The sequence below is a fragment of the Gopherus flavomarginatus genome, chromosome 5 (assembly GCF_025201925.1).
Source record: "Gopherus flavomarginatus isolate rGopFla2 chromosome 5, rGopFla2.mat.asm, whole genome shotgun sequence".
Classification (NCBI taxonomy): domain Eukaryota; kingdom Metazoa; phylum Chordata; order Testudines; family Testudinidae; genus Gopherus; species Gopherus flavomarginatus.
The window spans coordinates 105738118-105750121 of NC_066621.1; the positions used below are offsets into that span (position 1 = coordinate 105738118).

General features: G+C 48.0%; 1 protein-coding gene across 1 annotated transcript in view; it reads left to right on the plus strand.

The window, feature by feature from the left end:
* AQR (aquarius intron-binding spliceosomal factor) overlaps positions 1-12004 on the plus strand; it is a 102185-nt gene that overhangs the window by 71811 nt on the left and 18370 nt on the right. Inside the window, exon 29 of the mRNA XM_050953854.1 lies at positions 1233-1420. Within this exon, the coding sequence (XP_050809811.1) occupies positions 1233-1420 (188 nt within the window). The remainder of the gene's footprint in view (positions 1-1232; positions 1421-12004) is intronic.

A 12004-nucleotide genomic window follows, 5' to 3' on the forward strand; every position in this document is an offset into this window, starting at 1 on the left:
CCACCCACCACAGTCCAAATCCCATGGTGCCTTCTTCATAACTCGGCCCTCTGGCCACCATCCGTGTGTACCCTCTTCTGCAGGGAGGAGGGGCAACTATGTCAGTCCAACTCCTGCCACTTCCCCAATGGCGAATGGGAGGGACCCAGGTTTGCCCACTACTGTGGGTCCCAGCCCAGGGAACCTGTGGATAACAGCTTCCTGCTGTGCCTCTTACTCTTCTCACAGCTGCTATATCTCCCTGGGCCACTTCCCCATGCCCCTTGCACCTTCATCACCCTTCCTCAGGGCATGCAAATACCCAGTCCCGGCAGCCAGCTCCTCTTGCTCCCCCAGTCTCTGGCAGCAGTTGCTCTGTCCAACGTGCAGGTTTCTCAGCCTTCTCAAGGAACAGTGCTCAGTCCTTTAGCTCCCAGCACCAACTTACCCTGCTCTGCTCTGCAGCTCTCATTGGGCCCTGATTGGCTGCCCCATGCATCTTCCCTTTAAGTGGAGGTGTTGTCAAAGGTAAAAACTAGGAGCACAATAAGGCTTGCAGAATTCACGGTTGTATTGCTTCTGCAGTTTCCTTTAAGTTGTATCCAGAATTTCTGAAGGTACATATGATTCTTCCTTTTGCCCTCTGTAATAGAGCATTACTACTTCTGTTATATCATCATTGCAGTGGGTCAGATTCATTCTTGCTATAACTCTTATTGTGTTAATGGATAAATTTATCTGATTATGTTAATTAAACACGAGCAGTTTAGCATAAAATATTAAACTCTCTCCTTTTTTCAGGTCATGGGAGACATTGGAAGGGCATTAATAAAGGCCTTTAGACCAGTGGTGGGCAACCTGTGGGCCGCACGCTGCCCATCAGGGTAATCCACTGGCAGGCTGCGAGACAGTTTGTTTACATTGACCATCTGCAGGCACAGCAGCTCCCAGCTCCCATTGGCCGGGAATGGTGAACCGCGGCCACTGGGAGTTGCAGGCAGCTGTTCTTATGGACAGTCAATGTAAACAAACTCTCGTGGCCTGATGGGCCACATGTTGCCCACCGCTGCTTTAGACTAACATTTCATTTGCAGTTCAGTGCAGTTTAAAAACAAATGATATTAAATATTGAAAATTAGTGATTATAATAAAGCCAATTTGACCCTTACTTTACTAGAATTATTTTAATAAAGGCAATGCCTGATCATATGATAACCCAGGTTAATTCTGCAATTTTTTAATTGTTTTAATAGAATCCCCAAGATGGATTCAGCCGACTAAAACGATGGATTATGATTGGTGACCACCATCAGTTGCCACCTGTCATTAAGAACATGGCTTTTCAAAAATACTCCAACATGGAACAGTCTCTCTTTACACGCTTTGTTCGTGTGGGAGTGCCAACTGTTGACTTGGACGCTCAAGGAAGAGCAAGAGCAAGGTAAGATAAAGGAAAAAGTCAGGAGGTGTTATTCACAGGTACCAGGTTAAAAACATATAGTTTTGAATAACTTACTTACTTAAGTATTAAGGCTAAATTGGATCTAACAGTATTCCTTTAACAGCTAGTGGAGGTGGAAGTATCCTTCTAAGGAACTGGTACATTGCCCAAACTTTAAGAACATTGAAATCAAATTCTATATCACATTACAAATCTAGAGAAAATGCACCTTTCACATATTATGGTAACATGGCCTTCAGCTCTTAAATGTAAGAGGCATTCATGATTGACTATTCATATTTTCATAATACCTCTATCATACAATACATTCCATTTCTCCCTTGCATCCATGAGTCACGCATTTGTTATTTCAGGGCTGGAGTGCCGTAACTCTCAAGTTTATTCTATCAATAAGGTCAACCTTAAACTCAACACTCAAGAGCCTGGGAATGACTAGCCCTAGAGAGTACATCATAGCAGTGTTCCTTACCCCCCAGTGGGTCCTGCTGTATTCATTTATATGGAATGAAGGGCCCAGATAGTCAAAGGTGTTAACATGACCTTGGAGCTGTCCAACAGAAAACAGTTTTAAACAAGGCTCAGGGTTTAGTATACAGAGACCTCAGCCTGCTTAGTACCATGGCAAACACACCTATTTAAAATCCTTTTAACTGTTTGTTTATTTAAAAATACATAAAAGAAGGAAGAACAGTTAAAGCATTTGAAATGTTTTAAATAATGCTTTCATTTTAACAGCAACCTTTGTGCCCTTTAGCTGTAGAGTTTTTTCTAAAGGAAACCCCCCCCCCCCTTTTTTTTTTTTTTTTTTTACAGTCTCTTACATGGAGATAACTGTCCTTTTGGGGGAAAATTGAGAAAAGTAGTTAAGATGAGATGGGCTGTTTTTGTTGCTGCTGTTAAAGTTCAATCCTGATTCCTAAAAGGGAGAGAAAACAACAAAGATAGAAAAATGCAGCTTCTGTTTCTGGTGTTGACGCTCACTTGCAACCTCACTGCTGTACCAACACTGGCACCGACATGGTCTTATCATCCACTCCAAGACTTGGCAAACTCGTACCAGCACAGAGCTGTTTAGGGCATTGTTTTTAGCTGCCTCTCTGTGGTCACAGTCTTACAGGAGTGATGCAAAATATGCAGTCTTGCCTGGCTAAGCCAGACCCTTATTGGACAGAAGGCAAAAGGAGAGGGCTAGGAAAGAGAAGAAATAAGATTAGGAAAGAAAACAACACACAAACACGAGGGCATGTGTGTGTGTGAGGTGTAAGTTAGTCTTCTTTTTAAAAATGTAAAGTAAAATGAACATAATAAATGAGAACTTTTAAAATTAATTTTTCCATTATAAAAATTTATTGAAAAATTAAAAGCTTTGCAGAATATTTGTTTTCTGAGCATATTCACTATAAATATTTTTCAGGAAGATTTGCATTTTTGAATTATAATATTGAGTATCTAATGCAACTAAATGATGATAAAGTTAAATTTTGCCATCTGTTACTTTGCATCTCCCTGGAAAATTTGCATGAAAGGATTGAAGAATTCCTACATTTTGATGCAAACCACTCCTGATCAAGGCTTTCACTTATCCTACCCCATCTCCCTTCACCTCCCCGGTTTTAGTTGTAATGGACACTTTATGGGAAGCTACTAATTTTAAAAATTCTGTCTCTCTGGATATTGACCATTTCCCCTTTTGTCAGAGATGTTTTGGGATAGGCTTCCCTTTCTGAAAATGCAAGAAACAACTCAGACTTCTCCGTGACGCTCCAGGGTTGAGTGTTCCCCTTCTGCCAGATTCTTTGCATATGGCAGACAAACAGCAGCACTTGAACCTTATCGATTGCTAACCTTTAAAATGATTTGTTGGCAAAATCCCTTTCCCCCATCTCTTTTATTTCCTTGAGGGTGCGGGGTGGAAACCAATATTTCCCTAACATTTTGCTCCCCAAATAGTACCACTCACCAAACTCCTTCAAATCTTTTGTTCCATCTTCCTTCCCCATCACGATATAGCCTACCAAAGGGTGCAAGCCCATAGTTCTTCTTCGAGTGCTTGCTCATATTGATTCCAATTAGGTGTGCGTGCGCCGTGTGCACGCTCGTTGGAAGATGTTTACCATAGCAACACTCAGTGGGTCGGCTGGGCGCCCCCTGCAGAGGCGCTGCTATGGCTCTGGATATATACCCCTGCTGACCCAACGGCCCTTCAGTTCCTTCTTACCGCTCGTGACGGTCGTTGGAACTGTGGAGCGCGGCTTTGCTGATCTCCACATCCCTAGCTACTCGTAGTTCTTTACTGTTACTGTGTCTATAATTCAAGTTCTTATAGTTTATAGTTACTGTATATAGCTCAAGGGGGGATCAGGGATTAGTCCCTTTCCTCTACCCCGGTGCGGGCCCATGCCAAAGGCACCAGGATTCAAACTGTGCTCAGAGTGCCAAAAGCTGATGCCAATAGGGGATCCCCACGACTCCTGCCTCAAGTGCCTAGGGGAATCCCACCTTCCTGACAAGTGCCGCATTTGCAAGTCCTTTAAACCAAGGACGAAGAAGGAGCGGGACTTTCAATTGAAGCAGCTCGTCATGGAGTTGGCACTTAGTCCTGCAGCGTTGGCGCCGAGCGCCCAACAGACTGCCTCGGTAAGGAGCGCCCCTCTGGCACCAGACCGCTCCGGTACCGAGAAAGAGTCCCGGCACCGACCCTTACCGGCACCGACATCTGCTCGGCACCGCTCCCTGTCCCTGAGACCTGGGAAGCAACGTAGTGCCTCAACTTTGGCTGCACGGAAGGAGCACTCCTCCAAGATGGCTCGTCCGGCACCGTCATCTGCCGCGGCACCATCGACTGCGACTCCACAGATTGCGGCTCTGCCAAGCTCAGTACCGTCGATTACGGTCCCACAAAGGCCGTTGGGTCCGGTTCCCGACAGCTCCATGGCTCGTGCTGTGGTAGAGCTTGCCCTCCCTTCTACGCCGGAGACCTTCTCCACGGCAAGGGAGCTCATCGCAATGACGGAGTCAACACGGCCTCAACCCCCGGCACCACTGGTGCGGGTCGTACAATCCATCGGCAAGCTGGCCATGGTAAGGCCTCCTTCCGTTGGTCCACCAGAGAGATGTCGTTCAAGATCCTGGTCTCGCGGATGCTCTCATTAACGCCTTTCCTGCTCTCGGCACCACTTGCAGTCCTGGCACCGCTCTCCATCGCAGCACCGGATGCTCTCGTGGCACCATTCGACATCTCAGTCACTGGACAGATACTCCTGGTACCGATCCGGCTCACGGTACCGATCTCAGCACCATGTATCCTGCAGTCGCTCCAGACGAAGGAACTCGAGATTTCAATTGACCTTCCGGCACCGATACGGTACAAGGTCCCGGTCTCACTCGCGGTACCATTATAGCTCCCAGTACCGCTCCCCAGTACTGCCCTGGACCAGAGTGTCGAGATCAGTGGCGCCCTCTCAGTGCCTGTCGGCACCGGCATGGCCTTCCAGAGACACATCGGTGTCATAGGATGCGCTACCAGCCTGCGATCCTCAGGAGTGTGACTCTGACGTCCCCAGCCATATATTCTCGGAGAGACAGAGCCACGAGCAAGGGCCTCATCACTGGTCCTTCTGGACACCATGGGCATACCACCAAAGCCAAGGTGCGCCATCAGTGGCTCAACAGTCGGCCCCATCAGAACATTGGGCACCAGAGGCGACAGTAAGCCGCCCCCCACCCACAGGCACGGACAAGGCACCAATACCATCTGCAGTTGCCGAGATTCCACCAGATGCAGATGATGCCCATCAAGTGCAGGAGCCACCACAGACCCTTTGATCCCAGCCCTCTCCTTCTCCTCACCTGATGAGGCGGTGGCAGGGACATCCTCCTCAGGCCCTCCACCAATTGACCTCAGAGCCCATCAGGACCGTGCCGAGTGGCTCAGAATATGAACTTGCAGGTGAAGGAGGTCCCTGAAATAGAGGACCCGGTCGTGGACATCCTGTTGGCTGATGCACCTACTAGAGTTGCTCTTCCGTTCATCCGCACTATACAAGCTAATGTGGACACCATTTGACAATCCCCAGCTTCAATTCCACCTACAGCAAGGGGAGTAGAGAGGAAATATATGGTCCTCTCAAAGGGGTACAAATATCTCTACACTCACCCACCTCCTTGCTCTCTAGTTGTCCAATTGGTGAATGAACAGGAGCGTCATGGCCAGCCAGCTCCTAAGTCAAGGGAGGCTAGGCGTATGGAGCTAGTAGGCCGCAAAATATACTCGGCCGGGGACCTCCTGCTTAGGGTGGCGAACCAGCAAGCCTTCCTAAGTAGGTGTAACTTTAACACTTGGATGAACCTGGGGAAGTTTACGGAGCTTCTTCCCCAGGAGTCCCATCAAGAATTCACTTGAGGAGGGTAAAAAGGTAGCGAGAACCTCCCTCCAGGCATCTCTGGATGCAGAAGACTCTGCAGCCAGAACTCTGGCATCAGGAGTAACGATGAGGCGTATCTCCTGGCTCCAGGTATCCAGCCTTCCCCCTGAATTGCAACAAACTATTCAGGATTTACCTTTTGAAGGTCAGATAAGAGTGACCCGAGGTTGCAAAGTCTGAAGGGCAATTGCGTTATAATGCGCTCAGGGGGTATGCACACGTCAGTGACCCAATGCAGGACCTTCAAGCCCCAGCTACACCGTCCATACGCCCAGACTAGGCCGCGTCAGGACGTTACTAGAAGGCATGGCAGGGGGAATCATCGGAGACAGTCTGGCCCTCGAGCTCAAAATCAGGCACCCCCTAAACCACCAGCGGGGCCAAACAGAACTTTTGATGGGAGCCTGAGGACGGCCCACCAAATACCCCACCGGATCTTTGTCCTCCCTTTTCCAACCGCCTCTCCCGATTCTTCCCTGCCTAGTCCCAGCTAACTTCAGATCTCTGGGTCCTGCACACAGGGAAGAGGGATACCACCTCCAGTTTGCCTCAACCCTGCCTTCCCACCCTCCTTACCTGTCCCTCTTCAGAGACCCCTCTCACGAGCAGTTTCTCCTACAAGAGATCCAGTTGCTTCTAGCCATGGGAGCCATAGAGGAGGTACCAAAGGACATGAGAGGCAAGAGGTTTTATTCCCGCTACTTCTTAATCCCCAAGGCAAAGAGAGGTCTACGACCGATCCTAGACCTGCGAGAACTCAACAAATTCATGATAAAGCTGAAGTTCCGCATGGTATCCGTGGATATCCCATCCTTGGATCCGGGAGACTGGCATGCCGCCCTCAGTATGAAGGATGCGTATTCCACATCACAATTTACCCACCACACAGATGGTACCTCAGTTTTGTGGTCCACTACCAACACTTCCAGTTTACTGTACTTCTGTTTGGCCTTTCCATAGCTCCACGTGTCTTCACAAAGTGCATGGCTGTAGTCGCCGCCTTCCTCCGCTGTCGTCGAGTACACACCTACCCGTATTTCGACGATTGGCTCATTCGAGGGACGTCCCATCGGCAAGTATTACAGCACCTGCACATCGTCAGAGACCTCTTCAGGAGCCTAGGTCTCATGATCAACACGGAAAAGTCTACCCTCATGCCCTCGCAGAGAATAGACTTCATTGGAGCGGTTCTGGACTCCAATCTGGCCAGAGCCTGCCTCCCGCAGTCGCATTTTCAGACAATGGCTTCATTAATCCGAAGTCTTCAAACCTTCCCGACAACGTCGGTGCGCACTTGCCTCAGCCTAGTAGGTCACATGGCCTCCTGCGCCTTCATGATCAAGCACGCCAGGCTACGCCTCCGTCCCTTTCAAGCCTGGCTTGCTTCAATGTAGCAACCATGCAGAGACAGCCTGGACTTGGTGCTCGCTATCCCCAGGAAGGTTCTGGGCTCCCTAACCTGGTGGCTAGACCCCACTCTAGTCTGTGCAGGGATGCCATTCCACCCAGCTCAACCCTCGATGGCCCTAACCACGGACGCATCATCTCTGGGTTTGGGTGCACACCTCGGGGGACTCCACACTCAAGGCCTCTGGTCGCCTCAAGAACTGGCTTTACACATCGATGGGTGGGAGCTGAGAGCAGTTCGCCTAGCATGCCAGGTGTTTTGAGACCATCTCCAAGGCCGTTGTGTATCAATGTTCACGGACAACACAATGGCCATGTTTTACATAAACAAGCAGGGCAGAGCAGGCTCCTCCCTCCTTTGCAAAGAAGCCATCCACCTTTGGAACTTTTGCAAAGCCCACTCCATCGAATTGGTAGCGTCTTTTCTCCCAGGAGTCCAGAACACCCTGGCAGATCACCTCAGCAGATCCTTCCTGTCTCACGAGTGGTCGATTCGCCTGGATGTCATCCATTCTGTTTTCCGGAAGTGGGGGTTTCCCCGCATAGACCTGTTCGCCTCCCGAGAGAACAGGAAATGCCAGGTGTTCTGCTCCTTCCATGGACCCTCCGCGGGCTCCCTCTCAGACGCATTCCTCATCCCGTGGAAGAGGCATCTACTTTATCTCTTTCTACCTTTTCCACTCGTCCACAGAGTCCTACTCAAGCTCCGCAGGGACAGAGCCCACCTGATCCTGATTGCTCCAGTGTGGCCGAGGCAACACTGGTACACCACGTTGTTTGACCTCTTAGTGGCAGACCCGATCCCCCTGCCACTGTGGCTGGACTTCATAACGTAGGACTTCGGCAGGCTTCACCATCCGGACCTGCAGTCCCTTTATCTCACAGCTTGGTTGCTGCGTGGTTGAGCCAGTCTGAATTGCTTTTCTCTGCCTCGGTCCAACACGTGCTCTTGGGCAGTAGGAAGCCTTCCACTAGAATGACACATCTCGCCAAGTGGAAGCGTTTCTCCTGTTGGTGCACTCAGCGTAACTTAGTCCCCAGGCAGGTATCCATTCCCACTGTCATGGACTACCTCTGGTCCCTAAAAGAGCAGGGCCTAGCGGTCTCTTCCATAAAGGTGCATCTGGCAGCCATTCCCACCTTCCATCCGGGGGAAAATGACCGATCAATCTTCTCTCACCCTATAGTCTCAAGGTTCCTCAATGGACTAGAACGTTTGTATCCTCAAGTTAGACGCTTGACCCCTACCTGGGATCTAAATTTGGTGCTAGCCAAGCTTATGGGTGTGCCTTTCGAACCACTGGCTACCTGCTTGCTGCTGTACCTTTCCTGGAAGACAGCCTTCTTCGTCGCTATTACTTCGGCGAGACGAGTATCTGAGCTTCGGGCTTTGACAGCGGACCCCCCGTACACTGTATTCCATAAGGACAAGGTACAGCTGCGACCGCACCCCTCCTTCCTCCGTAAAGTGGTGTCTGCCTTTCATGTCAACCAAGACATCTTCCAGTCTTCTTCCCGAAGCCACACTCATCGCATCGGGAACAGCAGCTACGCACCCTGGACGTCTGCAGGGCTCTAGCCTTTTATATCGAGAGAACCAAACCCTTCCAAAGGTCACCTCAGCTCTTTGTAGCTGTCGCGGACCGAAAGAAAGGCTTACCAGTCTCTTCCTAATGGATTTCATTTTGAGTCACCTCATGCATTCGCACATGCTATGAATTGGCTCACATTCCGGCTAGCCACCTCACCGCCTACTCTACTCGGGCGCAAGCTTCATCTGCTGCCTTCCTGGCCCACGTCCCCATCCAGGAAATATGTCAGGCAGCTACCTGGTCGTCCATTCACACCTTTGCCGCACATTACGCATTGGTTCAACAGTCCAGAGATGATGCAGCATTTGGCTCAGCAGTTTTGCATTCTGCAACATCTCACTCCGACCCCACCGCCTAGGTAAGGCTTGGGAATCACCTAATTGGAATCGATATGAGCAAGCACTCGAAGAAGAAAAGATGGTTACTCACCTTTGTAACTGTTGTTCTTCGAGATATGTTGCTCATATCCATTCCAAACCCGCCCTCCATCCCCTATGTCGGAGTAGCCAGCAAGAAGGAACTGAAGGGCTGTTGGGTCGGCAGGGGTATATATCCAGCGCTATAGTGGCGCCACTCCAGGAGGCACCCAGCCAACCCACCGAGTGTTGCTAGGGTAAAAATCTTGCGACGAGCTTGCACGCGGCGCGCGCACACCTAATTGGAATGGATATGAGCAACACATCTCGAAGAACAACAGTTACAAAGGTGAGTAACCGTCTTTTCACAGAGGTGCTCAATCTGTGAAGTGACAGCCTTGAAAATCACGGGTGCGGAACTTATTTGAAGAGCCTCATTGTACAAAGGGAAAGAGCTCAAAGTTAAGGCAGTTTAATGGGATCTCTGCATCCTCCTGCCCAAACCAGTCAGGATTCTTCTGGCAATACCTCTGCAAAAATGATTCCATCCTCTCCGTCTTTTGAGACTCAACAAGAAAAAAGACCATTCACAATGATCAAGAATTATACTGGGCCCTTGAACCCAAATTCACACACTCTTCGCCCTACCAAGAGTTGATGTAACAGCGGCGTGCATAGCAAAAGGCAATAATTTTTGCTGAGGGGGATTTCATCACAAAAGATCTTGCAGAAAGTAACATAGAAGCCATCCATAAAAGGGACTTTGAAGCATTAGCAGCCCTTGGAGCCACACTGGCAATCTCTAGCACCACAGTGTGCTGGTGTAATAAGCTAAAAAGCCTTGATCCCTTGATGAATTTGTTAGTGAAGGACTGATCGATGAGACTAAATGAAAGCCAAATCTGGCTTTTCCTTTGAACAGTAGATAACTATTGAAAGTAAATCCACCTCCTGTGCCTCCAAGTTCTTGGGTGGAATCCTGGTTGGGAAGATGGTTGATAGGATGGGATTGAGGACACATACAGATGAGTGTTTGCCCTTCTTGGACTTTGCTGGAGTGAAAAGCAATGAGTCCTCATACGAGGACAGAAGTTATTTATGTTCTTAACTGCAACAAAGGTACCAGAGAAGGGACTCTACTTATTCCATAGCTTAAGACCTTGCCCAAGACCACCAGAGGGAAGCTGGGATCAGGGAACTGTGGTCTGCCTTTATCGACAACAGACCTCTAATAGCAAGATATCATCCTACTTCTCAGACCCCTGTTTTATATGACCATACGATCCCCCTAACAGTTGAGATAAACAAAATGAAGACCAGTCTTCATGACCTAGTCAAGGTTTGTCAGGATCAAGGCACTGATGTCTTGCGTGGAGAGCTGTGTTGCTGTATGGAATATGGGTGATCATTTATAATATTATTGGTACCAATATTACAAAATTGTAATGAATCTTACAACATATGCCATGTAAGATATCAGTGGAAATGGTATGATTTGCTAAGTATGATAATCTGGTTTATATGTATTATCTTTATATTGTGAATTACAAATATGTGTGGTATATTTGCATCTCCAACCCATGCTGTGATTCTGGGTGACACTCCTAGACAGATTGTCATCAACGCTGTCTATCCTGTTTGATGGCCCATCAAGGGCTATCAGCTGTACAATGAACTCGCCTATGAGACAGCAGGACATGTTTGTGGACAGGGGACTCCAAGAGCTTTTCCATGCCCATGTGCTGTGAACTTGTGTTTGGGACAGAGAATGTACAAGCCACATGGCAAAGTATATAAAAAAGCAGCTGCATCTTTTCCATTTTGCCTTCAAACCTGCTTCTCATCTGTGGAGTATCTTCTCTTGAAACTGAAGTTTTGAACAAAGAACTGATAGACCCACCCAAGCTTTGGATGTATTCCACAGGAACTTTACAAGCCAGCAAACTCACCAATGCTGTTAAGACTCATAAGTATAATTTGCTCTCCTTTTAGCAGCCTGCCCTGACCTTCATATTTTCAGTGTGGGTGACCCTAGGCGTCTCGGGTCACAGTCTTCTTCATCTTTATCTGTTGCTCCTAGGTCTTCTGGTCTTATGCATAGTTATTACTCTGCTCAGTCTTCCTTGCAGGCAGAATTTTCTCTTCTGTCTGCCGCTTCTCAATCAAGATTAACTAAACCTGATAGCTTGGTTAGTTGACCAGCAAGTCCAAAACAAGATACTCTTCCAAATAATAGATTCTACTAGCTTTGTGCAGGTTTTTCACCCATTTGACCTGCAAGAGTCTAGACAAAAAACCTTTTACTGGTATCAGAACAGAAATATATCAACTCTTTGAAGCCAGGATTTTCTTACAGCAGTGATTTTCAACATGTGGGGAGTCTAAGATTTCCAAAGGGGTCTGCACTTTCTTTCAAAAATTTTTTAGAAGCCCACAAATGAAAAATGGTTGAAAACCACTGTCTTACAGCATGACCTAGACCTGGGCCCAAGACATTCCATCAATTCATTATATGTCTCAACATTAAACAGCAGCATAAATGCAAGCCATCCAAGTCTCCTATACCTGATGGTAACAGTTTCCTTGTGCAGCATGACTACCCAAGCCAACAATTAGGGATTTTTTTTTCCTACCTGGGATCTGTACACACTATTGTGTTTTCATGGTCCAGGCATTCAAATCTCTATGGGATATAACTTTGTGTTTCCATTTTATAAATAATAATAATAACTAGACAGGTTTCTGAAATTTCTGCTCTCGGAACATACTAGCCTTACAGCATCT